Genomic DNA, 27,417 nt, shown 5'->3' with positions numbered 1-27,417 from the left:
TATATTTTCAAGTTGGGAGGGGTTGGGGTTAGCACAAACCTCCAAGATAGTTTGGAAACAAGGTTTCCAGGACCCTGAGGGGGACGGCTATTGCTAGGAATATGTTCTTTATTACTGTTTAATAAAAACTCAGTCATGAGACTCTTCAGATGTATATCAATGGGTCAGAGGCTTGGAGGATGTTTGTGTGATTGTGAACATGTATATATATATATATATATATATGATCAGATTAAAAATAAAACAGGAAGAGAGTTTATATTTTTGGAGAAGTTGCAGTGAGAGTGACACCTGAGCAAAACCTTGTCTAGAAGCAAGAGTCACAGGCACAAGAGTCAGAGGCACGCATCTGGGGAGGATGTTCCAGGCAGAGAAAAGCTGTGCAAAGGCCCTGTGGTGGGAATGTGCCCTGCAGGTACCAGGAACATTGAGGAGGCAAGAATTCTTGAGATGTCTTTGGTGCAAAAAGATGGTTTTATAAAAGCAAGGTGACAGGACATGTGGGCAGAAAGAGCTGCACTTGGGGTCATAAGGAGTGGCCCGCTATATATTTTCAAGTTGGGAGGGGTTGGGGTTAGCACAAACCTCCAAGATAGTTTGGAAACAAGGTTTCCAGGACCCTGAGGGGGACGGCTATTGCTAGGAATATGTTCTTTATTACTGTTTAATAAAAACTCAGTCATGAGACTCTTCAGATGTATATCAATGGGTCAGAGGCTTGGAGGATGTTTGTGTGATTGTGAACATGTATCTTGAGAGGTAGAGATAAGGAAGTTTCCAAAGGAATTTGTATATGTTAAAGGAGACTAAAAGAGACTGGGATTGGGGTGGGGAGATGGAGACTTATAGCATCCTGGGGGGTTGGGATAACGTTAAACCAAGATCGCCTTTTGCCCTTAGCTAAGTATTAGCAGCAAGGCAGCTGGGATCCTAGAGGAAGGTCACTCTGCCTGTTTCAAGGACTTGTCAGTGGGCTGTGCATAGTATGGAAATTTAACTTTTTTTTCTTTTGCCTTGTTTCCCACATCAAAAATCAGCCACCACATCACACCCATTGAGGAACACTGTATGTTTTGCCTACATATTATCCGACTGCCCCAACATCCTAATAGCTAATGCTTCATGGCTTCCTACCCTGTTTTTAGGAGGTCATCAAAAGGATGTGACCACCAGCTGACCCATGAGCAGGACTAAAGCAATCAGAGGCGCCTCACTCCTTCCCCTGACCATGGAATGTCCTTCTGCTCACCGCCCCCACAGTGGGAGCTATCCCAGGCACATAGCAAGGTGCCCGAGCAAGGTGTCATTGAGACCATCGGGCCTTTACATAAACTTCAAGATTCTGGTAGGTGGATGGGGAGACCTACTCATCTTGTGGCGACTAAGACAACCCTCGGAAGTACCTTCCCTTGCTTATTAAACCAACCACCCACCCATCTGGAGCGATCTGCCTCTTTCTTTGTTTTTTTCTTGTCCTCTGTGTTATGGGGCCAGTTCGCAAACCAACAATTAACAAATCAAGCCAGGAGCCTGAAGAAATGGGCCCTGGGAAAGGGATGTCTGCAGTGAAACTCTCCAGTTGGCCATCGATGTCTGTGTGGGGAGGAGTGGCCCCATGTGTTAGATGCTTGTGGACCACTGCACGAGAACGGGGGACGCCCCCCAAAATGCTGGCCATTGCACACTGTGGCAGGCAGGGAAATGCGAGCCTACCGAGGGGGGCTGGCCTCTACTGCCCACAGTTTGGCCCCCAGAACCTGAAGCTTGTGTTAGAGAGTGGGAAGAAGAGCTGAATTCAGGAAAAGGACATGTGGCTCTCCATACTCTGCTAGCTTCAGGGCTCACAGCACGGTGGGAGAGCAAAATAATAAGTTGCAGACCTTAGCAGGCCATTTTGCAAAGCTAGGAGGGTGCAAAGTATCCCAGAAGACGAGCTGAGCACGTGTACAAAGCCTGATTAGAACATTAAGAGGTATGGTCCCTGGGAAAGTCACAAGGATCTCCTGGTGCCTGACAATGAGATGGACCACATGCCCCATGCTATCAGAGCCTTACTGCAAAGGAAAAATTTATATAGAGATCATTCTGGACTGCTGATAATGGAGAAATATGTCCCAAAACTCTGAGGGGAAAACTTGCATCTCTCTGTCCCTTGAAGATATAAATCTTAACATGCCTTTGAAATATGAACACCGCCCAGAGACTGAGGGCCAAAAGTGGGCGGGAGGAAGCTTTTCAAAATACAGACTGCACCTAGTTGGTTTGCTCAGTGGGGCATGGGACTCTTGATCTCGTGGTTATAGGTTCAGGCCCCACCTTGGGTATAGAGATTACTCAAAAATAAAATCTTAGGGACACCTGGGTGGCTCAGCCAATTAAGCATCTGCCTTTAGCTCAGGTCATGATCCCAGTCTCCTGGGATCAGCCCTGCATCAGGCTCCTTGCTCCCTCCTCCCTCTCCCTCTGCCGCTCCCCCTGCTTGTGCTCTCTAACTCTCAAATAAATAAAGCCTTAAAAAAATTTTTTTTAAATCTTAAAAAATAAAATAAAATAAAAGAGAGACTGCTATAGAAGCTCCCTGGCCAAAAATCTAGTCCACAACCTCCAGAAGATGACTCGTCAAGGGCTAAAGCTTTGGGGTTTCTGCGTCTGTCTGTATGTTTGTTTATGCACATCTGCAGACGGATGTTATGTACATGTGATATTTTCCCACCTCCGGGGGCTATTGCTAAAGTTAATTTGTAAAAGGGTTCTATTTAATTGGCTTAAAGAAAAATAAGCTTTAGGATCAATACTGTACTTACGGAAAAGTAAAGTGTCATTTTCTTTCATCTGCTAAAAGGACAGTTTTCCTGGACTGTTGGTCTGCTCTTGATGAGATTATGAAAGGCTCTTCTTGATGTAGATAATCTGCCTAGAAAATAGATTGTTTTATCAAAATAAACTCCTGTGCTCCCTGTTGTCTTTATCAGGGATTTGATTACTTAAGAAAACTGATTCTTGGGGCACCTGGGTGGGTTAAGCCTCCGCCTCCAGCTCAGGTCATGATCTTGGAGGCATCCGGCTCTCTGCTCAGTGGGGAGCCTGCTTCTCCCTCTCTCTCAGCCTGCCTCTCTGCCTACTTATGATCTCTTTTTCTGTCAAATAAATAAATAAAATCTTAAAAAAAAAAAAAAGAAAACTGATTCTTCTCTATTAAGTGAGCTAAGTATTTTGACAACTCTGCAACTATTTTTGCCTACGAAGTCTTTCATTTTCCTTTCGGTTTGATGATTAAGGATTCTTTCGCAGTGACCTATGATCCTAGTTAATCAAGTGTTTTAAAGTCTTTTGATATTTTTGATGAACTTCCCCCAAGTCATATCTAAATCAAGGCTTGTTAACCTCAAACTATGGGACTTTCCAGAGAAAATATGGAAAGATGTGTTCTCTGTCATTATAGAAGAAAGATATTAAAGTAATTGAGTTTATTTTATGTTCTAAATTACATGGGAGAGGGACCTGGCTGGCTCTGTCCGTCAAGCATGTGACTCTTGATTTTGGGGTTGAACTGGGTATAGAGGTCACTTAAAAATAAAATCTTTAGGGGCACCTGGGTGATACGGTCAGTTAAGTGTCTGCCTCTTGGTTTTGGCTCAGGTCATGATCTCTCGGTCCTGGGATGGAGCCCTGCATCAGGCTCTGTGCTCAGCAGAGACACCTCCCTCCCCTCTCTGGCATGCTCTTTCTCTCTCAAAAGATTTTTTAAATCTTTTAAAAAATAAAAATAAATTACATGGGAAAGAGTGCAGATAGGAAGTGATGTTAAACTTTCTTTATATTTGTATGGAATTTCTAAAAATCTGGTATGTCTTGGTATAGTGTTGCCAGTTGATTTTAAAATGTATGTCATAGGGGCGCTTGGGTGGCTTGGTCAGTTATGCATCTACCTTCAGCTCAGGTCATGATCTCAGGGTCCTGGATTGAGCCCACATTGGGCTCCCTGCTCAACGGGGAGTCTAATTCTTTCTCTCTCCTCTCTGCTTATGCTTTCTCTCTCTCAAATAAATAAAATCTTTTTAAAAATAAAATAAAATGTATAGGGGTATCTGGGTGGCTCAGTGGGTTAAGCCTCTGACTTCAGCTCACTCGGGTCATGATCTTAGGATCCTGAGATTGAGCCCCACATTGGGCTCTCTGCTCGGCAGGGAGCCTGCTTCCCCCTCTCTCTCTGCCTGCCTCTCTACCTACTTGTGATCTGTCAAATAAATAAAATCTTTTTAAAAATAATAATAAAATAAAATAAAATGTATATGTCACAGAAATAACCAAATTTCCTTATCAATTGCATTATAACTGTGACCAGATCTTTAACAATGGCTAGTTTAAAGTCTTTTCTCATTTACAGTGTCTGTTCTGCTCTGATGCTTTTGCAGAAGTGTTCATGCAAAAATACTTGTTTTCGAGGACATTCTTTGGAAAGACTCTGCCAAGTACTGTTTGGTTGTTTGTTTTTTTTTTTTTTAAAGATTTTATTTATTTATTTGACAGAGAAACAGCTAGAGTGGGTACACAAGTAGGGGGAATAGGAGAGGGAGGAGCAGGCTTCCTGCTGAGCAGGGAGCCCAATGCAGGGACCACTTCCAGGACCATGGGATCATGACCCAAGCTGAAGGCAGACACTTAACTAACTGAGCCACCCAGGTGCCCAAGCACAGGGTTTTTTGTTGTTGTTGTTTGTTTTTTTAGGTAGGTTCCACACAGAACACAGAACATGAACTCACAACCCTGAGATCAAGACTTGAGCTGAGATGTTTGTCTGCCAGAGCCACCCAGGCGTCCCAGCCAGTGCAGGTTTCTGGTAAGTATGCTCAGTTTGCCTTCATAATGGGAGGGGCAACACTGGACCTTTCCAGTGCCTCCCCCACAGCTCCCTGCACAGCTCCAAAATATGGGGTCATGGGATGATAGCCAGAGATCTGTCCCCATCCTCCACCACATCAGGAAAATAGGCCTGATGATAGCACAGGAAGTCTCATCTCTGCAGCAGGACTCTGTATAGAGTTTGCTAGAACATCTGCAAGGGAGAGGAACCCATAGAAAATTCAATATGGGGCAGTCCAACAGCCTATTAGAGTACTAACAGATAAAACCACCCTGGCTGGGTGGACTAAAATCCTCTCCCAGGCTTTAATACATTTGCCTTTTTAAAAAAGATTTATTTGGGGCACCTGGGTGGCTCAGTGGGTTAAGCCTCTGCCTTCGGCTCAGGTCATGATCCCAGGGTCCTGGGATCGAGCCCCGCATCGGGCTCTCTGCTCAGCGGGAAGCCTGCTTCCTCCTCTCTCTCTCTGCCTGCCTCTCTGCCTACTGCCTACTTGTGATCTCTCTCTCTGTCAAATAAATAAATAAAATCTTAAAAAATATATATATATTTATTTATTTTTATTTGAAAGAGGGAGAGAGAGAGCATGAGCTCGGGGGAAGGGCAGAGGAAGAGGGAGAGAGAGAATCTCAAGCAGTCTCTATGCCCAGCATAGAGCCCGATGGTGGGCTTGATCCCAGGACCCTAAGAACGTGGAATCAAGAGTTGGATAGGTAACCAACTGAGCCACCCAGGCGGCCCCTACATGTGAATGATCACCCGGAAGGACTTGTTGCGCCATATGCCAGTCTGAACACCCCATCAGAGATGCCCAACACCAGAAGGGCATGGAAGTCATGTCCCAACTCTCACTGCAGATCAGCGTGCTTTGCTACTGAGAATCCCAAGCCCCAACGCACCTGAGACAGGAATTATCTACTCGCATCTGCGGTGACTCATCCCACTGGGATGGGGGGGCAACCCTGAACGAGGGGCAACTACTCCATCTCCACTGGGTCCCGCTGTCCTGCTGCGAGCTGGACTTGTCGAAATCCATCATACCTGGAATGGAACACACACCATTCACTGAGAGAAGGGAAAAAGCGGGCGTCCTATTCTGGCGTGTCCAGCCCCGAGCCCCCAGTCCATCTCCTCCCACCTGACAGTGCCACCTCCATTGGCCAGCATGGAGGGTCCATTCAGCCAGGTCAGGTTCCTGAAACTGCCAGCCTCCCTCTCCTCAAGGCCAAGTGGGCACAGTCTTGCCATGGTGCCCATCGTTTGGCTGTAGCTTTGTTCCCCTGTTGGCCGAGGGTCATTAGGGTCTACCAAAGCCCTTATTCAGGTCACCCAGCAAGCCTTAAATGATAGGCAGCAAAGCCTGTCTTTACAACACGAAACAGATGAGGAGAGCGGTCCCCCCAAATAGAATGGCTTTGGATATTATTGCTACTTTGCAAGGAGATGCATGTGTCGATAACCAAACACAAGGTCATGTGCTCCTGCCTGATGAGGCAGCTAAGGCAGTCTTTATTAAATCATATGAGGACACAAGTGAACACTTTCAGCAATGCACCCCTCCCCCCCAGCCTCGGGGACTTAATAAACCAGTGGTTAGAAGCATGGAACTCTTGATGGAAAAACTGTTAGTTATTTTAGGAATCAGTGTCTTCATCCGGGTTTTCTCTTCCACGTGCCTGTATCCACCTTCCTCCAAAAAGCCTCCCAACGAGCCACCTCCGCGCTAGTGGAACTCCGTGCTGGCCACTCAGGGCACATTGTGCGGGGGGGTGGGGTGTGTCCAATCGTAAGAGCTGGCCATGAGGGGTGGAGTACTGGGGGAGGTCATCCAGAAGACATAACCGCCGGCTGACCCACGAGCTGGACTCAGGCAATCAGAGGCCTCCCTCCCTCCCCTGACTGTGGAATGTCCTTCTGCCCACCATGCCCACAGTGGGAGCTGTCCCAAGGACAGAGCCTTGCCCAAGTAAGGTGTTGTTGAGACCATCTGGCTCTATATAATCTTTAAGATGCTGGTGGGTGGGTGGGGAGACGTACCTCATCTTGCAGTGCCCAAGACAAGCCTTGTGAGCGCATTCCTTGCTTATTAAACCAGCGGTCTGCCTCTTTCTTTGGTCTCTCCTTGTCCTCTATGTACAGGGGGGCCAGTTCGCAAACCAACAATGACACAATCTTACACAGTCAAGATTGTATGATCCACAGGGCCAGTCTCAGAGTAAAGAGACCTTGCCCAAGGCCACACACCTCAGAAAGGGAGGAGTCAGGATTTGGACCCAGGCCATCCGTCTCCTGAGCACCTGTGTGCTCCCAGCCTCTGAACCGTATCACCTGCACTGGGAGAGGATCGAAGTCAAAAGTCAGCCTCTCGTTGATGGGATTTTTGTTGACCCTTGGTCACGGCTGAATTCCCAGTGCCTAGAATGGGGCCTGGCACAGAGTAGTGCCCAATAAATACTCGTTAAATGAAAGAGTGAACAAATTAGAGACTCAATGGTCAACCAGTTTTTTAAAATTATTATTACGAAATAAGTGACATATGGTACAACTATTTTTGGAAAATGACTTGGCAGTTTTTAAAAATTTTTTTAAAGATTTATTTATTTCAGGGAGAGTGAGTGCGGGGGTGGAGGAGAAGTGGGGGGGAAACCCAAGAAGACCCCACCCTGAGCACTGAGCACAGAGCTCTATGTGGGGTTTGATCTCATGACCCATGAGACCCTGGACCAAGCTGAAACCAAGAGTCAGGCAGCCTACCAACTGGGCCACCCAGGTGCCCCTTAATTTTTATTTTTTTAACTTAAATGATCTCTACACCTAACATGGGGCTTGAACTCACGACCCTTAGATCAAGAGTCACATGCTCTACCAATGAGCCAACCAGGTGCCCCGAGCTTGGCAGCCTCTTAAAAATTCAAATACAGGGGGGCTTTGGATGGCTCAGTCGATCAAGGGTCATCTGACTCGGGGCACCTGAGTGGCTCAGTGGGCTAGGCCTCTGCTTTCGGCTCAGGTCATAATCTCAGGGTCCTGGGATCGAGCCCCACGTCGGGCTCTCTGCTCAGCGGGGAGCCTGCTTCTCCCTCTCTCTCTGCCTGCCTCTCTGCCTACTTATAATCTGTCAGATAAATAAATAAAATCTTTAAAAAAAAATTTTAAAAAGTCATCTGACTCTTGATTTCAGCTTGGGTCATGATATCAGGGTCCTGGGATCAAGCCCAGTGTCAGGTTCCCCACTCAGTGGGGAGTCTGCTTGTCTCCTTGACCCTCTGACCCTCCCCACACACTCTCTGTCAAGTAAATAAATCTTTTTTTTTTTTAAGTTAAATATATACCTACCAAGTATGATTCAGGAATTCCACTCCTAGGTGTGTACCCTAGAGAAATGAAAGCGTATGTTCACACGAAGACTCGTACACCAGTGTTCACATCACTTCTATTTGTAATTGCCAAAAACTAGAAAGAAGGCAAAGGTCCACCAAGAGGTGACTTGATAAATCAATCATGGCGACTTGATAAACTGTCCCCTGCAATGGCCTAGCTCGACACGCATGAAGCACAAAACAGTGATGTTGAGTGAAAAAAGCCAGACACGAAAATCCACACTGTATCATTTCATTCGGGAAGATGCCAACTAACCAATAGTGACAGAAACCAAGCAGATCAGTGTCTGTGAGGTGGGGACGAGGGACAGAGGGGCAAGGGACGGTGGGTTTGATGAAGAAATTCAGGAATGATGCCTACGTTCATTCTCACCACCATGATCTTGGTTGTGGTGGTGGCTTCCCAGGTTTACAGAAGCCGACACTCCTCAACTTGTATACTTTTATTATGTCATTTGGACCTCAATAGACTTTGGGGGAGGGGGTGTCCCAGCTATGGAATGCAATGGAGACTTTTCCTCCTCCAGAACTGGACTTAACACACGGGCCCCTGAGGGCATCTGAACTTTCATTCTGACACTCCATAGACCGTGAAGCTATTTCCGCTTAGAGTCCTAAAGAGGCTTTGAAAAGAAAAGAAAGCTGACCTATTTCTGCGCTCAGACCTGTCACTTTTCTCTCCTGAGACCCCGAGCCCACAGGGGATCCCTTTCTTGAATGGGGGAAGAGAAAAATGAGAATATGCATGGGGAAAAAAAGGAAGCGCAGCAGATGGGAACAGGGCTGGCTACAAACCTCCCCCCACCCCAACCCCAGGCACAAGGGAGAAGGTGGGGGGGTGACGATGCATGAGGGGGGTGGGCGTGGTGAGAAGGTGACTGTGATTCTCTCAGGAAGCAAGGAGGTCACTGCTGGGAATGGGGAGGAGGAAAGAGCTCTTGGAGGTTTGAAGAGAAGGTCTGATATGTCATCTGGGAGGATCAAGGGACCAGGGCCACGGGCAAAGTTGCCAAGCAGTGCTGTGGTCCACACCCAGTCGGTGGGCATGAAGTTAAGGCGGGGCCAGGTAGCCTGGGTGTGTATTTTTCTCCGCCCCCATTCGGCTGCACAGGTGCGGGCCTGCGATAGGGAGAAGCTTGGATTTTATAAGGACTGTGGTTTTGCCAGATGAGTACGGTGAGGTGGGGAGGTGTGCAGTGAACGTGTGAGCGGGTGATCCTAATGGTTGGTGGAGGAATTCGATCTGTGTGAAGACACGAAGGGGCTGAGGGGTAGAGGAATGGTGTTGGAGGAAATTGTTGGGAGTTGAGGTTTTCAAAGGAATGAACTAGAAAGGCAGGATACAAGGCATGGCGAGTGAGATGCTTGAAGCTGAGGTTCTAAGAGGCCGTGGTTACTGAGACAGAGTGGAGATGTACCCACTGGAGGGAGGGGCTGAGAAGAAGACAAGTTCACCAGAGAAGAGGAGGTCTAGGAGCCCAGAGGATGGCCTAAGGGTCGTCTACCTGGGTGTGGAAGTCACTGAGGATGGTAAGAGAGGCACAACGAGAGACAGTGAGCCAGAAGCTGAGAGTCCTGGAGGAGTGAGCAGTAGCAGTTGTTAACCTATGAAGACAAATGCGCTATGTCCATGCAGAGGGAATATTACTTGGCCACAAAAAGGAGTGAAGGACATCCCATAACTTGGATGACCCCTGAACACTACTGGTCACTTGTTTAGGATCCCATTGATAGTAAATGCTCAGAAGGGGCAAATCCATAGAGACTGAAAGTAGCTTAAGGGTTGCTGGGGGTTGAAGGAGATGGAGTTTCTTTTAGGGGTGATAAGAAAGTTCTGGAATTAGTGGTGACTGTCCACGACCTTGTGAATAAAACCCACTAAGTTGTATACTCTAAAAGGATTAATGTATCTCAATAAAAATGTTACTTTAAAAAAAATCTGGGGACATCCAGGTGGTTCAGTTGGTTAAGCATTGACCTTTGGCTCTGGTCATGATCCCGGGTTCCAAGATGGAGCCCCACATCAGGCTCCCTTCTCAGCAGGGAGTCAGCTTCTCCCTCTCCCTCTGCCCCTCATATGCACTCGCTCTCACTGGCTCTCTCTTGCACATACACGCTCTGTCTCAAATAAGTAAAATCTTTTTTTTTTTTTTTAAAGATTTTATTTATTTATTTGACAGAGAGAGAAATCACAAGTAGGCAGAGAGTCAGGCAGAGAGAGAGAGAGAAGCAGGCTCCCGCTGAGCAAAGAGCCCGATGCGGGGCTCGATCCCAGGACACCGAGATCATGACCTGAGCCGAAGGCAGCAGCTTAATCCACTGAGCCACCCAGGCGCCCCTCAAATAAGTAAAATCTTTTTTAAAAATAACAATTATCGGCGCCTGGGTGGTTCAGCTAGTTAAATGTCTGCCTTCAGCTCAGGTCATGATCCCAGGATCCTGGGATTGAGTCCCACTTGGGCTCCCTGCTCAGCGGGGAGTTAGCTTCTCCCTCTGACCTCCCCTCCCCCGCATACTCTCTCTTTCTCAAATAAATAAATAAAATCTTTTTTTTTTTTTTAAAGCAACCTCTCATAGTGGATAGAGCACCAAAAGGAGTTGGGGACCTTAGCCACCACTATGGGCCCTGCAGCTGGGAATTTTGAATCATGGGGAGCTTTGACCCCTCAGCCTGTCCTATGGGCTCTACTTCCAAAAGAGATCCACAACTCGCCCACTTCAACCCCTCCATGGCCCCCACTCCTCCAGACTGTTCTCCTGAATCAGCCTCCTAACTGATCTCCTGGCTCCTGCCCCACCTCCCACAGTCTGTTTCTCACACCCACACCCTGCTGTGAATACCTGAGCCAGATCAGGGTCTTCCAAGGGCTCCACCTCCTAGACGAAGTAAAACTCCTCCCCCAGCTTCCACTTGACTAGACTGACCCTTTTCCCATCTCTAGCAGTGTTGCTTACAGTTTACCAGTCCCCTTGTTCGACTCCACCCACCCAGTTCCTGGAACACACCAAGCACATTTTCACCTCAGGGCCTTTGCATTGGCTGTTCCCTCTGCTTGAAATGGTTGTCCTCCGGTATCCACCTGACTTCCTCTCTCCCCTCCTTCAGGTCTTTGTGAGAAGGTCATCTTCTCAGTGAGGCTTCCTTTGAATATCTTTTCCAGCAAACTGCCCTCATACATCCCTCATCTGTTTGGGTGGGCGTTTTGGGGTTTTTTTGTTTTGTTTTGTTTTTAATTTTTTTTTTTTAAGATTTTCTTTATTTGAGAGAGAGAGAGCACGGCAGGGGGGGTGGGATGGGAGAGGAGAAGCAGACTCCCTGCTGAGCAGTGAGCCAGACTTGGGGCTCAGGGCTCCATCCCAGGGCCCTGGGATCATGACCTGAACGGAAGGCAGACACTTTACTGACTGAGCCACCCAGGCGCCCTGTTTTAATTTCTAAATAGCAGCTTTCACCATTTGATACAATATGTTTTACTTAAGTGTTTCACTAGAATATAAGTATTTTGCTAGAAACTTTCCGTATCTTGTTCACCGTTTTGTCCCAGGTGCCCCCACTAGTGTTGGCTCAATAAACATCCGTTGGAATGAATAAATGACCCTAGGGTAGATCCTTAAAGTCATTAAAACATACTTACTTCCAATCCCAAAAGAACCCAGATTCTAGCGAGAGGCAGAAATTAAATAAATAACTAGATGTCTTCACCTGGCAGTAAGAGCAAATGGGGAACCATGATTATATAACAATGTATGGGGGGGGTAACTAGGCTGGGATTGTCAGGAAGTGACATTTGAGTCATGGCCTATCTGAGGAGGAGCAAAGATCTGGGAGAAAATTCTAGGCAGAGGGAGGAGCCAGTGCAAAGTCAGGAATGGACTCTGGGCATTTGATGCAAGGAGGAAAGGCATTGTGCCATGCATGTCACAAACAGGTGGAAGAGGGACAGGCATGGATGGGCCTACAAGGGTCAGATTATGTATTGGGAGGGGAGCGACTAAGTCTTCTTGTGGTGTATTTCAACAGGGTTTTCCCTTCTTTGGGCCTCAACTTTACCTTATCTGCGAAATGGGGGTAGGCCTAAGGTCCCCTCTGCTTCCAGGCTTAGCATCTCTCAAGACCACCCTAGAAGGCAGGTGCTATTACCATTCTCCTATTGGAGGAGGGAAAAAGAGGTGCAAAAAGACTTAACTCACCTTCCAAGGCCACAGAGCTAGTGCGTGCAAGCTCCCTACTTGAACTCGGTGGTCTGGCCCCAGAGCCCGTGCTCTTGGAACCCGCACCGCACACTGCAGACCCCACAACCACAAGTACTGCAGTGCGGTGCCTACACGTCTTCAGCGGCGGACAAATCCCTCTCTCGGGCCATTTACAAGCTGGGGGATCCAGCATTAGCCGCTTGCGTCCCCTGAGCCCATTTCCGCTTCCGTACAGTGTGCGCCCCAACATTAACCTCAACTAACACAACACTTGGCTGACCAGGAGGAATGAGGCGTGACTGCCAAACAACTGCGTGACTTTCCGAGATGGAAGGGGGGTGGTGGGTGGAATGAGGGATTGGGGTGTTTGGGGGAAAGGGACGCAGAGCCCTAACGCAACGGTGCAACAGTCTTTCCCTGCCTTTCTGGCATTGTTTCCTCCATTCAACCGCGGAGCAACTTTCAATCTCTCCCCCCACCCCACCCCCTATTTCTTTTTTTTCCAGGCTGAAAAGAGGTCGTGGTCCCTTTAAGGCCCGCCCCTCCCTCCCCCAAAACTTCCCAGTGTCTGCTCTCTTTTCGATCCCGGACGGCCGGCCAGGCTCGCCGCCGAGCTGGTAGGGGCTGGGGCCGAGGGGTCGGGGAGGGGTGCGGGGGGTGGGTGGGAGGCGCCGCCCGCCGCCCGCCGCCGGGGTGGGGGAGGGGCGGAGGTCGGGAGCGCGGTGGTGCAGATTACGCTACGGCCCGGCCGCCTGCTGCGGCTACGAGCCGGCTGGCGAGCGAGCCAGAACGCGCCGCGCCGAGGACGGTTCCGCCGCGTCCCCGCCGCGCGCGTCGGCGCGAGGGGCGTACGGGCCGGGCGCGGGGGCGGGGAGGGGAGGGGCCCCTCTCCCCCTCCCCCCACCGCATTCCTCTGACGTCGGGACCTTGCGACCCCGCCCTTCTATGGGACCCGCCCCGCCTCTCTCCGTCGCACCGATCACGTGTTGAAGGCGCTGCGCCGCTTCCCATCTGTGTACCACCTTCTTTTTCGGGTTTTCCCGGTGTGATCGGGAACTGATTTAGATCCCCGTCGCCCGTTCCCAACTTTCTTTTCTCCCTAAATCTGCGAACCCAGCAGTCCTGTCCCACTGTCTTAGCGCCACTGACCCCATTTCAAACTTAGTTTCCACGAGGGCTCCTATTTCGGGAGCGCCCGTCACCAGTGGGAAGATTCCGAAGCATCTTTGCGGGAGTCGACCCTGTTTCCCACGACTCTCTAAGCGCAGTTTCTTACCACCTAACCCCAAGACGCAGCCCCATAACGCGGGGTCCTGCCTCGGCCCGGCCCCGCCCCTAGGTTCCAGCTATTGGGCTTCCTTGGACTCTAGAGACTGAGGGAGGGCGTTAGCTTCAGAGTTGTCCTACCCCAAGGAAGGCAGGCCCCCCGGACACTTGGACTTTTTTTTTTTTTTTTTTTTTTAAGATTTATCTGAGAGAATACGAGAGAGAGCGAGCGAGTGAGCATTGTGGGGGAGGGTCAGAGGGAGAAGCAGACTCCCTGCTGAGCAGAGAGCCCGGTGGGGGCTCGATTTTGGGATTCCAGGATCATGATCTGAGCTGAAGGCAGTCGCTTAACCAACTGAGCCGCCCAGGCAACCCCCCCCCCCCCCGCCCCGGACACTTAGAACACCAGGACTCCCCTTTGCCCAAACGCTGTGCCGGTTGCTGTACCTAGTGCTTGGTAGGGTCCAGCCTCGCTAAGGCTTAGGCAGGGACCACCGCTCCCTTACCCACACAAGCCTCCCCCACTGGAAAAGGGATAGTCACCAGACTGTGACAAGCCACGGAGGTCAAGGCTATCGCCTGAAAACCACTGGCCTGAGTGGCCTGAGTAGGCAGGCTCGGGTCGGGACTGGTTGAGACAAGGGACGCGCTTTTCAGAGTGGAGACTCGGCACGGACAAGAGGAGTGATTCCTCCGGCAGGAGAGGTGGTAGACAAAGGGTTCTAGATGGGAGGGCCTGCACGGGCAAAGGTCGAAAAGTGCGCGTACCTTCCCTTTGTGCAAACTGAAGAGTGCTCTTTTGGCTGAATTTAGAGGTGGAGCGGAGCAGGGAAAGGACGCCGGCGAACTTGACAGGGTCCGAAGACCGTCGACAGGGCCAATCTACGTAAAGGGTTAAGTTTGGGTTATTAAAATTCCCCTGGCGTTGTGGGGATTCGAGGTGGAGAGGAATAAGGGATAGCAGCGGAGACAGAGCCACTGGCAGCTACCCCTCTGTCTCGGTCTACCCTCCGGCACCATACACAGAATGTCAATAACTACTTGGGGTACGCCAGGCCTTCGCTGGTTTAGAGGGTCGCCCCGCCTCCGGGGACGCCTGAAAGCCTGTCCGCGCTTGCGCTCTCGCCTCCGATCCCTTCCTAGACTGAGCCAGAGAGCGCCTGGCGGCATGGGGAGGGCTTTCCTTTTTAACCCAATCAGAGACCACCGGTGGTCCTACGACCCTTTCCACTCTTCATTTACTAATCGGGTAGAGACGTAAAAGATGGGCATCTGCAGCAACCACTGGAAAGAGGCAAAAGGGAGGGGGTTTCCTTTTCTCCTTGCGGTGTGGCGCGGTAAGGGAGTCGTTTTGACTGGAACGCTAACAATTTTCGGTTCGATGGATTAGTGAGGGAGCCAATAAAAGTGGGAAGAAGGCGGGGCTTCTCCGGCGAGGATGAGCGTCGTTCCTATCAGGTGCTCCAAGGGAGGCCAGGCTGTGCCAGAAATCCGACCTATCAAATTGGAGTTTATTTTAAGGCGGCGGGGTCAGCCAGATGACTGGCAGAAAACACTCGCCTATAAGGAGTGTCTCAGACAAACGAGGGCGGGCCCAGCTGAAGAACGGCATGCGCTGTACCCAATAGGCACGCAAGGCGTGCGGAGGCTTCCCCTCCCCCCTTGGCGGGACCAGTGGCTCCCCCTATCGGGTGGGGGCGGCGGGTGACGGGCGTGTCCCTCCCCCAATGAGAGGCGGGGGGAGGCGGGTTCTGTGCCGCCATGTCGCGGAGGCTGCTGCCCCGGGCGGAGAAGCGGCGTCGGCGGCTGGAGCAGAGGCAGCAGCCGGACGAGCAGCGGAGGCGGTCGGGAGCGATGGTGAAGATGGCGGCGGCGGGCGGCGGAGGCGGCGGTGGCCGCTACTACGGCGGCGGCAGTGAGGGCGGCCGAGCCCCTAAGCGGCTCAAGACGGACAACGCTGGCGACCAGCACGGAGGCGGTGGTGGCGGCGGTGGAGGAGCCGGGGCGGCGGGCGGCGGCGGCGGGGTGAGGCCAGGGCCTTAGGGGCCGGGAACGGCCGGGAAGGGACGGAAAAATTTCCACCTTGAGGGTATTCATGGGGGGGCGCCTCTGCGCACGCGCCCAGGCCCTCACGCCGTGACGGGGTGGGGGAGGGGCAGGCGTTGGGCAAACGGCGGGGTTTGCGCGAGGACAGGAGGTTGCGCGTGCGCGCTATTCGGAACGGGGTGGGGGGGATGGTGTGGGAGGCGGAGGAAGGAGGTTGCGCTGCGGGAGGCGCAGTGCGCAGGCGCCGCGGGCTGGAATATGAGGGGCCGGGCACGCGGCCGGGCCGTTTTTTTTTTTCCTTTATCGTTTAAGTCTCTGCCCTCGCGCAAGCGCATTTCTTCTTGGGCCTCGTGGGCGGGGGAGAGGGGGTGGGTTGCACCGCGTGAGCGGGAACGGGTGGGCGGTGGCCTTTTCCGCGCCTGAGTAGGGAATTCTGGCTGATCGCTCTTTAATCTATAACGTCATGGTTTGTGTCGATACAGAGTTGATTTGCTTTGAGGATATTCCCCCCGCAACAGAATATGTTCCCATTTTTTGTGGGCTTTGAAAACCGGAAGAAAGGGGCTTGTGAAAGGTCTTTTTTGCCATTTGGGAATTGAACTAAGCTGTGGAACCATCACAAGTTCCTTGGGGTTACAGTTTCATAGGGTTAACTGGATGGAGTTGGTTTGGTAAACCAAAATGTTCTCTGAGGGTGGACATTTTCGAAGGCATTCGACGTCGTTGGTCTCCTAGTCGGAAAGGACCACCGTTTGTCCTTCCTGACTTGGAGCTGATTCCCTCCTCCTTCCCAAGTTCGTGAAGTTCTCTCCTTTTCAGCCATTTGTAGGATTTTTCTGGGGTTTGGTGGTGAGCTGTAGCAGTGATTTCTAGTGTTTTAACTTGCGGCAGGCCTTGTTAGACTCATTTTAAAACTACTTGAACTAAATCTTCCAACAGTTTGTATGAGATACAGGATGGTATTACAAGTGGGGACTTGTAGAGCTAAGATGAGGTAAATTTGTGTAGCTTACATAGCTAGTGATGGGGGAGGGGCTGGGATTAGAATTTATGGGCTGTGGAACTCCAAACCGCTGAGCTGGTAACCACCAGGCGGGTGTGCCTCCTGTGGTTTGTGTGGTTCATTCCTGAAATAGAATCCAATTCTGCCCCTGTTGCATGGGCTTCTGTTTGGTGGCTCTCAAACAGGAGGTTGGACCCAGAGCCCAAGAGACATGGAGAAAGTTACTTTCCTACTGATTCCCAGAGGCTTCTGTGTGGGTGGATAGATACTTCTTGTGGGGGAATCGTGTTGGTTTTTAGTGATGTGGGTTGGAGTTTCTTTCTTTTTTTTTTTTTAATGACCTTTCTCATCTTATTTTCCATAATCTAGCCTAGGCAGTATTTTTTACCACAGATTATGGTGGGTGGTTAAAGACTAGAAGTGGCTTTCACAGCTTTGGGGGCAGGGATGTTTTAATGTGACTGATCCTGGGGGTTGAGTAGTGGGGACAGTAATGCTTGGCTGGGTTTGTTGCACAAGTGAAAGGGGAAAGAAACATGCCAAGAGAACATTGTCAATGATTCAGGCTGCAGCAGAAAACAGCCCTTTCTGCCAGTGCTGTCCTGTTTCCATCCCAGTCTTTTCCCCCATTTTCTTGACCAGTGGGAAGAGAAAAATTCTAGCAGGAATGTAAGGTGTGGGACATGCCTTGTCTTCCATTCTGTCTTCTTCAGAAACTACAGCAAGAGGTATAGGCTGGCCATCCACTTGGGGCCTGAGCTCTGCTGACCCAAAATCTTTGGGGGTGGTTGCTTTGTGTTGCCATCCCTTGTGTCATACCTAAGTGTCTTACCTGATTGGGTCTCCCAACAGCATAGAGGGCAGTGGGCCACCATCTTGTATAGCAGGAAATGAAGTTACGTTCTTCCTTCCTTTTTCAGGAGAACTACGATGACCCACACAAAACCCCTGCCTCCCCAGTTGTCCACATCAGGGGCCTGATTGACGGCGTGGTGGAAGCTGACCTTGTGGAAGCCTTGCAGGAATTTGGACCCATCAGGTACTCCTCAGAGGCTATGGGTTGGACGTCGAAGTCTGTTTCTTGGGGTCATGTGTGTCTTTAGTTTCTGGTGGGAAGTGACATAGCCAGTTTGGCCCAGGGTTCTTTAGTTAGGTCCTGGGACTCCTCCACTCTTGGGTTTAGCCCTTATACTTTGGGTCAGGTTATAGTAAGTTTCTTGTCTCCCCCCCCCCTTCAGTTTTTTTTCTTCTTCTAGCCTTTAATCTGGATTCTCTTGTTTAGTGAGTATTTTTGTCACATGTTAGGTACTCGGACTAGAGTAGAAATACAATAAAAATGAAACTTTGGGGCTCCTCCAACAGTTGCCCATCCAGAGCAGTCAGCACTGTGATAGGAAAACCTAGGAGCCTTCAGGAGGCATCTGGCTCAGGGGAAGAGGATTTAGGAAGGAAGACCTCCCAGAGGAGGTGATGCCGTAGCTACATCTCTTTTGCCTATTGTGCCTCTTAGGGTACAGGGTGTTCAGGTCAGGAAACCATGGTGGAGGTACAGAGGAGTCCAGAGAGAGGAGTCTATTCAGGGCAAGTTGAATGTCATCCTTTTGTTCTATGTTCCCTTGAGAGGACCAAAATGTGTTTTTTCTGCTAGCTATGTGGTAGTAATGCCTAAAAAGAGACAAGCGTTGGTGGAGTTTGAAGACGTGTTGGGGGCTTGCAACGCTGTGAACTACGCGGCCGACAACCAGATCTACATTGCTGGCCACCCAGCTTTTGTCAATTACTCTACCAGCCAGAAGATCTCCCGCCCTGGGGACTCGGATGACTCCCGGAGCGTCAACAGTGTGCTTCTCTTTACCATTCTGAACCCGATCTATTCCATTACCACGGTGCGTGCCCAGCAGTCTTTCTTTTAGATGCTTTTGTGAGCTCGCTCTTCCTCCTGTCCTCTCCCCTGAGCCAGATTGACCTGCCAGTGCTCTTTCATCTTGCATGTGTGCTTTTTACAGGATGTTCTTTATACTATCTGCAATCCTTGTGGTCCTGTCCAGAGAATTGTTATTTTCCGGAAGAATGGAGTCCAGGCCATGGTGGAATATCCTTTGCTGGGAAAGGGGAATTCTTTGAGGTGGGGGTTCTCACAAGGCTCAGCAGGGGGCTGTCCTTTCAACCAGCATGGGCTCCTGATGGCCACCAGGTATCAGATTGTTTCCTGGAGCCCCCAGTCTGATGGGAGGGGTCATTAACGAACACACTGGCGTGTAGTGTGAAAGCTCAGAGGAGTGCCCAGCACATCTGGTGGGGTGATGCTCTGTTGCCATGAAGTAGGAGCTGGTATCGGGGCAGAAGAACTGGTCTCTGTAAAGGTTGTCAGGTGGGCAGCAGCTTAGTGTTCGAGAAAGCAAACAGCCTGATTACTTACGAGTGGGAGAGGGTTCACTGCAGGCTTTGGAAGCAGTGAACAGGGCATCTGAGGCAGTGCTGTGAAACATGGGTCAGGGTGCGGTGGGAAGCCACTGACAGGGTTTAGGCAGGAATTTCACCTAGTTGATGTTTCAGAGATTGTCCAGGCTTCGTCAAAGCACAGCACTAGAGGGAGAGGATTGGGCAGAGGGAAAGTGGCTTGGCCTAGGGTGGTGGCAGAAGGAGTTGCTGCCTCCTCTGGGCCTCTGGGCTGGTGGGGTTGGGAGTGCAGGTGAGAGAGGAACTCTGGACAGTGATTGCCCACCCAGAGCCGCACTCTAGCCCTTTCCATGTGAGCAGCTAGTGACTGTGGGTGAGGAGCTCACCCCAGAACTCATATGCAGTGTGGTCTTTGGGGTGTTCCCTCGTCCTTGTCCCTTTCTGGGACCACTTAAAGCTCTTTCCAAAGAGCGCCTGTCTCGGGGCTTTCCTTAACTTTACCCACATTTGATTCTGTGCAGAGTGCCCAGCGGGCAAAGGCCTCGCTCAATGGGGCTGACATTTATTCAGGCTGCTGCACTCTGAAGATTGAATATGCGAAGGTGGGTTTGGAAATGACTGCCCCTTGTCAGCTTCCAGGTGAGCTGGGGGACCTGGCTAATTTCAAGCTTTGTCTTGTCCCTACAGCCCACACGCTTGAATGTGTTCAAGAATGATCAGGATACTTGGGACTACACAAACCCCAATCTCAGTGGACAAGGTAATCCCGATGGCAACTTTGTTCTAAACACATCCGCCTTGCCTTCACTCGACTAGTGCACTTCATAGACCCGGGCTCAGGGTTATGTAATGCCATTGGGCTCCCTGTGGACATGGGAGGGTCTGGGGGGTGTTGCGCGGTCAGCTCTTGGAAAAGATGCTCCAGTGGGAGAGGGTGAATGAGGGGGCCTCTAGGTTGTAGCTGCTGCCGGGGGCCCTTTGACGTGGCTGAGAGTGTAAAGCCAGGGCAGAGGTTTGGACGGGGTTGGGGAGCAGGGAGGGCCTCGTTGAGCACAGGACATGGCAATGGCTTATAAACCAGTAGCAGCTCCCAGATGGATTCTGCTGTTGCCCATCTAGGAGCCTGCCTAGGGTCACTGACTCTCCATTCTCAACTGGGCCCGTCATGGTTCTCTTGCTCGCCACTATCAAGAGGGTCTGCTGGGGGAAGGGCGGGCAGACTGGGGAGGTGACGAGGGCACCCAGACCCTTGGAGCAGAGCCTTTGAGCAAGTTGACCTTGTGGAGGTGACACCCTGGATTGGAGCAGGGCAGACACGCCTCACCTCCCTTGTAGCGGGGACTCAACATCTCTGCGGGGGGCCCAAACGGACAACCCCCTTCCTAGACTCTGTCAAGAATGGTTTGCCTTGGATAGGAGGGAGAGGTGGAGGATTGCCTTTGGAAAAGCAGCGGCATCCCCTCAGCAAGACCATCCATCTCTGTCTGTCTTGGTCTGATACGTCGGACTAGGCCACGGGCTGAGGGAGGAGGCCGGTTGCTGACCTCTCACGGGCCCTGGGAGGCCAAAGGCCCCCATTCCTAGGCGGGCCTGTCTTGCTCGCCCTCGCAGCTGGGAAGCAGTGGGCAGGGTGGGCTAGACTCTCCCCAGGACCCTCACGGTGGGCACTGTGGGCCTGGCCGCCCCTCCAGAGGTCAGAGGCAAATTGGTGACCGAGTGAATGTACCAGAGCGGGCAATGGCATTACATGACCGCTAACAGAAACATGGCAACCAACCATTTCTTCTCCAAGGAACATAAATAGAAGATGTGCAGACCGGCAGGGGCTAGTGGCAGGGGCTGGTTGTGCATTGGTTTTGATGCCTCTCAGCTCTGGCCGCCCCAAGACTGGGGGGCAAAAACGAGAGCTGAGGAGGTGGCCTGGAGTGAGGGCGGTGCTTCGCCACCCCTCGGGAACCATACTTCAGCGGCTCTGCCTCTGCACATTGCTCACCAACACACAGGGTAGAAACCACTAGCTCTTCCTGGAGAGAACAGAACACGCAGCCTGCACCACGTCCCCAGAAACAGCCGCAGACTTGAGCTCACTACATCAAGAACACCACACCGCGCTCCAAGGAACAGCTACAAGCACAGAGACAGAGGCAGACAGAGACAAAGAGAGAAAGAGACGCAACATGGCAGCAGACACTGCTTTTTTATTAAACATTAAAAAAAGTCAAAATCCAAGCAAACTTGAACCCGAAAATGTACACAGAAGTAGGAAACACAGAGAACAGAGCTCTCCCAGCCAGCCAGCGGCGCTCTTTTCGGAGAACGTTTCATAGACTGAAGTAGATTCCATGGGCCTCCAAGACAATAGGATCCTCTCTCCATTCCTCGCCATATGGGTTGTTTTTTTGTTTTTTGCTTTTAAGTCCTTTGGTTTGGGGAGGGCCTTTTTTTTGTTCTTTTCTGTTTTGATATTTTTATTTTTTCTGCAGTCATCGGCTGCCAACATAATCTGCACCAACTGGAGCTCAGAAACAAAAAAAAATTAAACCACAACAACCAAAAAAAAAAAAATCAAAAAAAAAAAAACAGACCTAAAACCAGACAGCCAAACAGCTCAGAGGTACACAGTTACCTGCTGGTGGGTAACCAGGCGCGCTCCCAAGGCCAAAAGCGCGGGCATAGTGGGGCCACTGGCACACCTCATATCCAGGAGACACGCACACGGAGCGCTACACAGCCAGAAGCACCGCACTGCAGCACACAGTGTGAGGAGCTGACAACACGGAGGGACACTACCCACCTCATACACCTTTATTTGCCACTTTTCTGGTATCTTCTGAGGACAGAACATCTGTGAGCCATTTTTGATTTAATCAAAAACATTGACTTTTAAGACAATTCTTTAAAAAAAAATTGTATCGGGTGTGTACCGTGACTTGTATTTATGACTGTAAAACCATGTGATGCAGGGTCGCAGTGTATGTTTGATGGGACGCCATCTTTCAGAACTGTGCTAACTCACTGTTGAAGCGTCCAATGGTAAGAGAAAATACAGATTTGTTTTTTGTGACAAATGGACATTGTACTCTGTACTTCTGCTGTAAGTAGCCCTTTTCCATCTTTGTAATGACTGATTGTTGGAAACAAAACCCAGGCCGGGTGGCAGGAAAGGGCAGTGGTCTCGAGCCCTGGGTTTTGGAGTCAGCCAGACCTGGGTTCAAATCCTGGCTCGGCCGCTAACTTTTGCTTTGTGACCTTGGGCCAAAGTGTCTTTTAACTGGTCAGTAAAAAGTTGAGTGCTCAGGTTCCTTATCTGTAAAACGGGGCAAAAATAGTACCTACCTCATAGGGTTGTTGTGAGGAATTTCCGAAGCGGTGATGTCTGTAAAGCGCTTTGCACAGTGTCTGCCACTCAAGCGCTAAATTCGTGTAGCGACTATGAATTACAGCTGGGGTCTGGGGTGGATCTGCGCCATTGTCGGGGTCTGAGAATGTCAATGCCTTGTATATGACTGTTCAATTGAATTGGTTCTGATGTTGCCCTGCTTGTCCTTTCCCACAGTCCCTCTCCTCGGGTTGGGTGTGACGATGGGGGGGGGGGTGGCAGGGAGGATCAGGGTTGAGAAGGAAGGGACCTAGAGAGTAGGGCCTAGAGCTCCTAGAACTTTGGAACTATGGGGACCAGATTTTATGTTCTTTCTGCCTTGCCTTTCCTTGGTGGTTTTCCTGCTCTTAACTCCTCTCCCATTATCGGTAGGAGTTTGAGGAATTTGTTCTTGCCCTCTGTAACATAACAGTGTCTATAGCATCTGCAGGTTCCCTAGATGGCCTGAGAGTTGGGCTTCCCATTTGGGCCAGGGCAGGAGGGAGAGAGAGCCCAGAAGCTGATCTCATCCTTCCCAGAGAAAGGAGACCAGCTACTTTGCACCAGCTGGGGAAGGGGAGTGGGCTTCAGTCCTGAGGCTTGGGCTTCATGCCCACCATGGGTCAGGCCATAGGAAGGAGGCCCCAGCAACTCTGGTGAGGAAGGGGGGTTTGCCTAGGCACACAGGAACTGAAGGTCTTCGAGATTAGCCTCTAGTCAGGAGGGTGATCCTGTTTGTTCCTGGGTGGCCTCTAACTGTCTTTTCTGTCCTCAGGTGATCCTGGCAGCAACCCTAATAAACGCCAGAGACAGCCCCCTCTCCTGGGAGATCATCCCGCAGAATATGGTGAGGGCAGGGGGTTCCCTTCCGTGGACTCCCGTGGCTCATGTGCCCCTGCCCGCCGCCCGCCGCGCAAATTCTCACCCGTCCTCCCTCTCTTTCCTTCCCACCCCCCAGGAGGGCCCCACGGTGGGTACCACAGCCATTACCATGATGAGGGCTACGGGCCCCCCCCACCTCACTACGAAGGGAGAAGGATGGGCCCACCAGTGGGGGGTCACCGTCGGGGCCCAAGTCGCTACGGCCCCCAGTATGGGCACCCCCCACCCCCTCCCCCACCACCCGAGTATGGCCCCCACGCCGACAGCCCTGTGCTCATGGTCTATGGCTTGGATCAATCTAAGATGAACTGTGATCGGGTCTTCAATGTCTTCTGCTTGTATGGCAATGTGGAGAAGGTGAGTCTCTGTCAGATCTGTTGCTACCCTTGCAGCCCAAGCGGGCCGAGCCTCATGCGTCACAGTGGGGGAAGGAGCCTGGCTGACAGCAGGCTGTTCCAAGAGGGTGACTCACTGAAGCAGGCAGCCAGCTGCGGACATTATGTTTGGTCCTCACCATGGGTGTTTTGTCGTCTCTTAATCGGGTGCATTAACCAGGATTTCATGAAAGTACGAATGCTTAACGTCAGACAAATATAATTTGTGATTTATAAGACTTAATTTTTGTGGCCAAAGGTCATCATGTGAGGATTTTTTCAGAAAACTGAAAGATGATCTGGCAACCCTGGGCCTTCCTGCTTTGCCTGTGGGACAGGTGGCTGTTTGCCCCTGACCAGGTGGCTTGTTTCTCTGGAACCCAGCTGAGTCCTGGGAGCCTCTGCGCTCACAGCCCCTGACTTAGCCGGGGAGTCATAGCAGCGGCAACCATCGCGTGGGTTAAGCTTGCCTTCTGCGCATCGGGCGCTGTGGATAGGACTGCACATGTGGCAACTTGCTTGTTACTAGAGTCCTTGATGAGATCAGTTGGGGCAATGAAGGCGCGGAGGGTAAATTACTTGCCCAGGTTCCCAGACCTTTATGTGGAAGCAGGACCTCATGCTAGAGAGATTGGCTTTGGTGCCTTTGTCACGGTTGTTCACTGCCTTCAGTCCTTTCGCCCACAGCGGCATTTCACATCGTGCCCTGCTCTGCACCATGTGCATCTGTGTGCTCACTGACAGATGTTAGTGGCAGTATCTGCTTTGTTTCCTTATTGTGCTGCCAACCACTTTTTCTTGCGCTTCATTAATTGATGCACTCGGGGCTTGTGTCCTGAGGTGAGAAAGACTGGCCCGTGCGCAGAGCCCTGCCTGGGGGCCGCACACTGTGCTCTGCTCCTGCTGTCTTGTTCCCCAGGGCGAGACGGAAGCCTTGCTCTAGAGCCTGGAGTTCTTGCTTTTCACTAGCTCAAAAGGGGTGGAGGAAGGGTCCCTGGCAGCTGGACCGTGGCACTGATCACAGTCCCTCTCCTCAAGGTGAAATTCATGAAAAGCAAGCCGGGGGCCGCCATGGTGGAGATGGCTGATGGCTATGCTGTGGACCGGGCCATTACTCACCTCAACAACAACTTCATGTTCGGGCAGAAGCTGAATGTCTGGTACGTCCTTAGTTTCCTCAGGCTTGGGAGTGTTGAAGAGGAGCTGAGGGAAGAAGGAAAGTGGAATGGGGCCACTCTGGAAAGCACCCAGCAGAGGAGCACGGGCGAGCCTGGGTGCTTGTTCGGGCAGGAGTAGGGGGTGGCAGGTCGTGCCCCGTCACACAGCTGAAGCAGTGGGGAAACTGTCAGTCTCGCCTCAGCTGTGGAGCAGAGCCCCCTGAGGCACCCAGCATCTTCAGACAGGAGTCAGGCCACCGTGGAGGGCTTGGGGTCTGACAAAGAGCTCCCCTTCTCTGGTACAGTGTCTCCAAGCAACCAGCCATCATGCCCGGGCAGTCCTACGGGCTAGAAGACGGGTCGTGCAGTTACAAAGACTTCAGCGAATCCAGGAACAATCGGTTTTCTACCCCAGAGCAGGCAGCCAAAAACCGCATCCAGCACCCAAGCAACGTGCTGCACTTTTTCAACGCTCCTCTAGAGGTGACTGAGGAGAACTTCTTCGAGGTGGGTGCTGTGGATTTGGTCCCTCACCGCGCCATCTGAATGAGCCACGTGTTGTAGGCTTTTCTAGTACCTTGTTGAGCCACAGCTCCGCCAGGCCCTGGGGTGGGTCTGGGGATGCAGCGGGAACCAGAACGGATAGGCTGAGAACAGCACCAAAGGCCTAGCCGTGGTGGAGGTCGGCTGTCCTGTTTGTGTTATTGACAGACTAGGGTGGCTGCTGTTTGCCGAAAAAGGTTTTTCCCAGTCTGGGTGAGAGAGTGGCGATTATTAGAGTCCAGTGTCAAAGCATCCATGTAGTTGGGACATTCCGTGCCTCAGTAATACCAGAAGGGAGGCTCCTGTTCAGGTCTGGTCAGAGGAGACTGGGGCATTGAGGGGGAGGAGGGCTGACTGGCAGGGTTGGACTTCAGCCCTTGCTTGGGCCTGAGCTGTTGCTCGTTGCTTCGGCAAACATTTGGTTAGTGCCAGTAAGCACCCAGGTGGGAATTTTAAGAAAAAAAAAAAAAAAAAAAAAAAAACAGGTTTTGCTTTAATGATGATAGTTAAAGGTAGTGGAAGCATAGTAAGAGCAGTGTTTCTAAACCTTTGTTGGGTCATGGTGGGGGGTGCCTTAGAGTATGATGTGTGATCAAAGATCAGAAATCCCAGAAAAATGTCAGTACTCTGTCATGAGCTGCTTGAATCCTGCCATGTGGTACTGCTGTTTCTGAATCCTTTCTGTGTCCTGCAGATCTGCGACGAGCTGGGAGTGAAACGGCCATCTTCTGTGAAAGTATTCTCAGGCAAAAGTGAGTGAACTGCTGCTCCCGCCTTTTTTCATTACTTGGTTGTAGGCAGGTAGACCCAATTCCTGCTCAGGTCAGCCTAAAACAAACCTTGTGTTCTGATCAGGTGAGCGCAGCTCCTCTGGGCTGCTGGAGTGGGAATCCAAGAGTGATGCCCTGGAGACTTTGGGCTTCCTGAATCATTACCAGATGAAAAACCCAAGTGAGTATCTGTGTGTCCTGTAGTCCTCACCCTTGTGGCTTGATGCTGGGCTGGCTTCAGGTCAGAGCCATCCTCCCTGCCATCAACATAGGGCCCCAGAGATCGCTTCACTGGTGCTGACATGGGCAGGCGGGACCTGGTCGCCAGGAGATTAGCCTGATGGTCTCCGTGGGAGGGAGATCCAGCCTGGCTGCTTGCCGTCACCTGCTCTGCCAGCTTTGGGGTTACTGAGACTCGTCCTCCACGGACTGGTGTTCTATGCGTCAGAAGCTGCCAGTAAACACTGAGCACTGTCTGTTGCACAGGCTGGCTCAGAGGGTACCCAGGAAAAGGGCTCATCTGGCCAGTAGGGAACATCCGCCCACTTACGGCCTGGGCCAGCTGGGGAGCTGGGAATGGGATTCCCTGTGGAATCAAAGGCAGGGGTGGGGGAGTGCCTCTTCAGTATTGGGCTTGATTGTAAGTCTCACGTTGGGAAGTGACTAGTTAGATCCCTGCAGCCAAACAGCAGAAATGGAGGAGGGGCTGGGTGGTTGGCACCTGCAGAGAAGGAGGGGTGCAGCCAAACCTATCTTCTCATTTGCAGATGGTCCATATCCTTACACTCTGAAGTTGTGTTTCTCCACCGCTCAGCACGCCTCCTAATAGGTGACCCAGAAGAGTCCCATCTGAGCAGGAAAATGTTTCTCTTTCCTTTATGCTGTTTGTTTTGTTTTGTTTCTGGGGCTTTTTTTTTCCTTTTTTTTTTTTTTTGTTTTTTTTTTTTTTTTTTTGCAAAAGTTCCTGTATTCCTTTTTTTAAATGCTAGGTTAGTGGGCTTAACCATAACGGAAATGCTGGAAGTCTGAAGGGGGAGGGGAAGGGGACCTGGTATCTCCCAAGATTAATGTTCACTTTTTAAAAAAATTATTGTACGTGTGATTTTTTTTTTTCCTGTTCATACATTTGTGCTGCCTGTGTACTCTTGGCACATTTCAATAAAATTGTTTGGAAAATAAA

General features: G+C 51.0%; 2 protein-coding genes and 1 long non-coding RNA gene across 10 annotated transcripts in view; 2 read left to right on the top strand and 1 right to left on the bottom strand.

Moving 5' to 3' along the window:
• The window catches only part of RINL (Ras and Rab interactor like), a gene marked incomplete at its 5' end in the record, with an annotated part of 13,687 nt that extends 12,249 nt beyond the window's left edge, over positions 1–1,438 (top strand). For 2 of the 3 annotated variants that reach the window (XM_082709137.1, XM_082709135.1), the window contains one exon: positions 1,146–1,438. In XM_082709137.1, coding sequence (XP_082565263.1) covers positions 1,146–1,177 — 32 coding nt within the window. In that variant the 3' untranslated portion in view covers positions 1,178–1,438. The remainder of the gene's footprint in view (positions 1–1,145) is intronic. The other variant, XM_082709134.1, reaches the window with a different exon arrangement.
• LOC309852477 overlaps positions 1–12,695 on the bottom strand; it is a 16,861-nt gene extending 4,166 nt beyond the window's left edge. The window contains exons 1-4 of one of the 2 annotated variants that reach the window (XR_014305217.1): positions 12,436–12,695; positions 8,201–8,238; positions 5,764–5,905; positions 2,805–2,914 (exon numbers count right to left, since the gene is read on the bottom strand). This is a non-coding gene — a long non-coding RNA (uncharacterized lncRNA). The remainder of the gene's footprint in view (positions 1–2,804; positions 2,915–5,763; positions 5,906–8,200; positions 8,239–12,435) is intronic. The other variant, XR_014305218.1, reaches the window with a different exon arrangement.
• On the top strand, positions 12,696–27,417 carry HNRNPL (heterogeneous nuclear ribonucleoprotein L). Of its 5 annotated transcripts, XM_082709129.1 has the most exons (14): positions 16,011–16,544; positions 17,396–17,481; positions 17,674–17,792; positions 18,402–18,639; positions 18,760–18,845; positions 19,659–19,755; positions 19,841–19,913; positions 23,287–23,358; positions 23,470–23,750; positions 24,806–24,927; positions 25,230–25,431; positions 26,162–26,219; positions 26,323–26,418; positions 27,005–27,417. In XM_082709129.1, the coding sequence occupies exons 2-14, from the start codon at positions 17,437–17,439 to the stop codon at positions 27,061–27,063; spliced, it is 1,548 nt and encodes a 515-aa protein (XP_082565255.1). In that variant the 5' UTR covers positions 16,011–16,544; positions 17,396–17,436; the 3' UTR covers positions 27,064–27,417. The 5 variants fall into 5 exon arrangements, with proteins under 5 accessions (XP_082565257.1, XP_082565256.1, XP_082565254.1 ...); XM_082709131.1 differs by lacking the exons at positions 16,011–16,544; positions 17,396–17,481 and adding an exon at positions 12,696–13,055; XM_082709128.1 differs by lacking the exons at positions 16,011–16,544; positions 17,396–17,481 and adding an exon at positions 15,386–15,729.

This window comes from Mustela nivalis (assembly GCF_964662115.1).
Source record: "Mustela nivalis genome assembly, chromosome: 18".
Classification (NCBI taxonomy): domain Eukaryota; kingdom Metazoa; phylum Chordata; class Mammalia; order Carnivora; family Mustelidae; genus Mustela; species Mustela nivalis.
The sequence above is the reverse complement of the archived record's forward strand: the minus strand, read 5'-3'. Positions and strand labels throughout refer to the sequence as shown.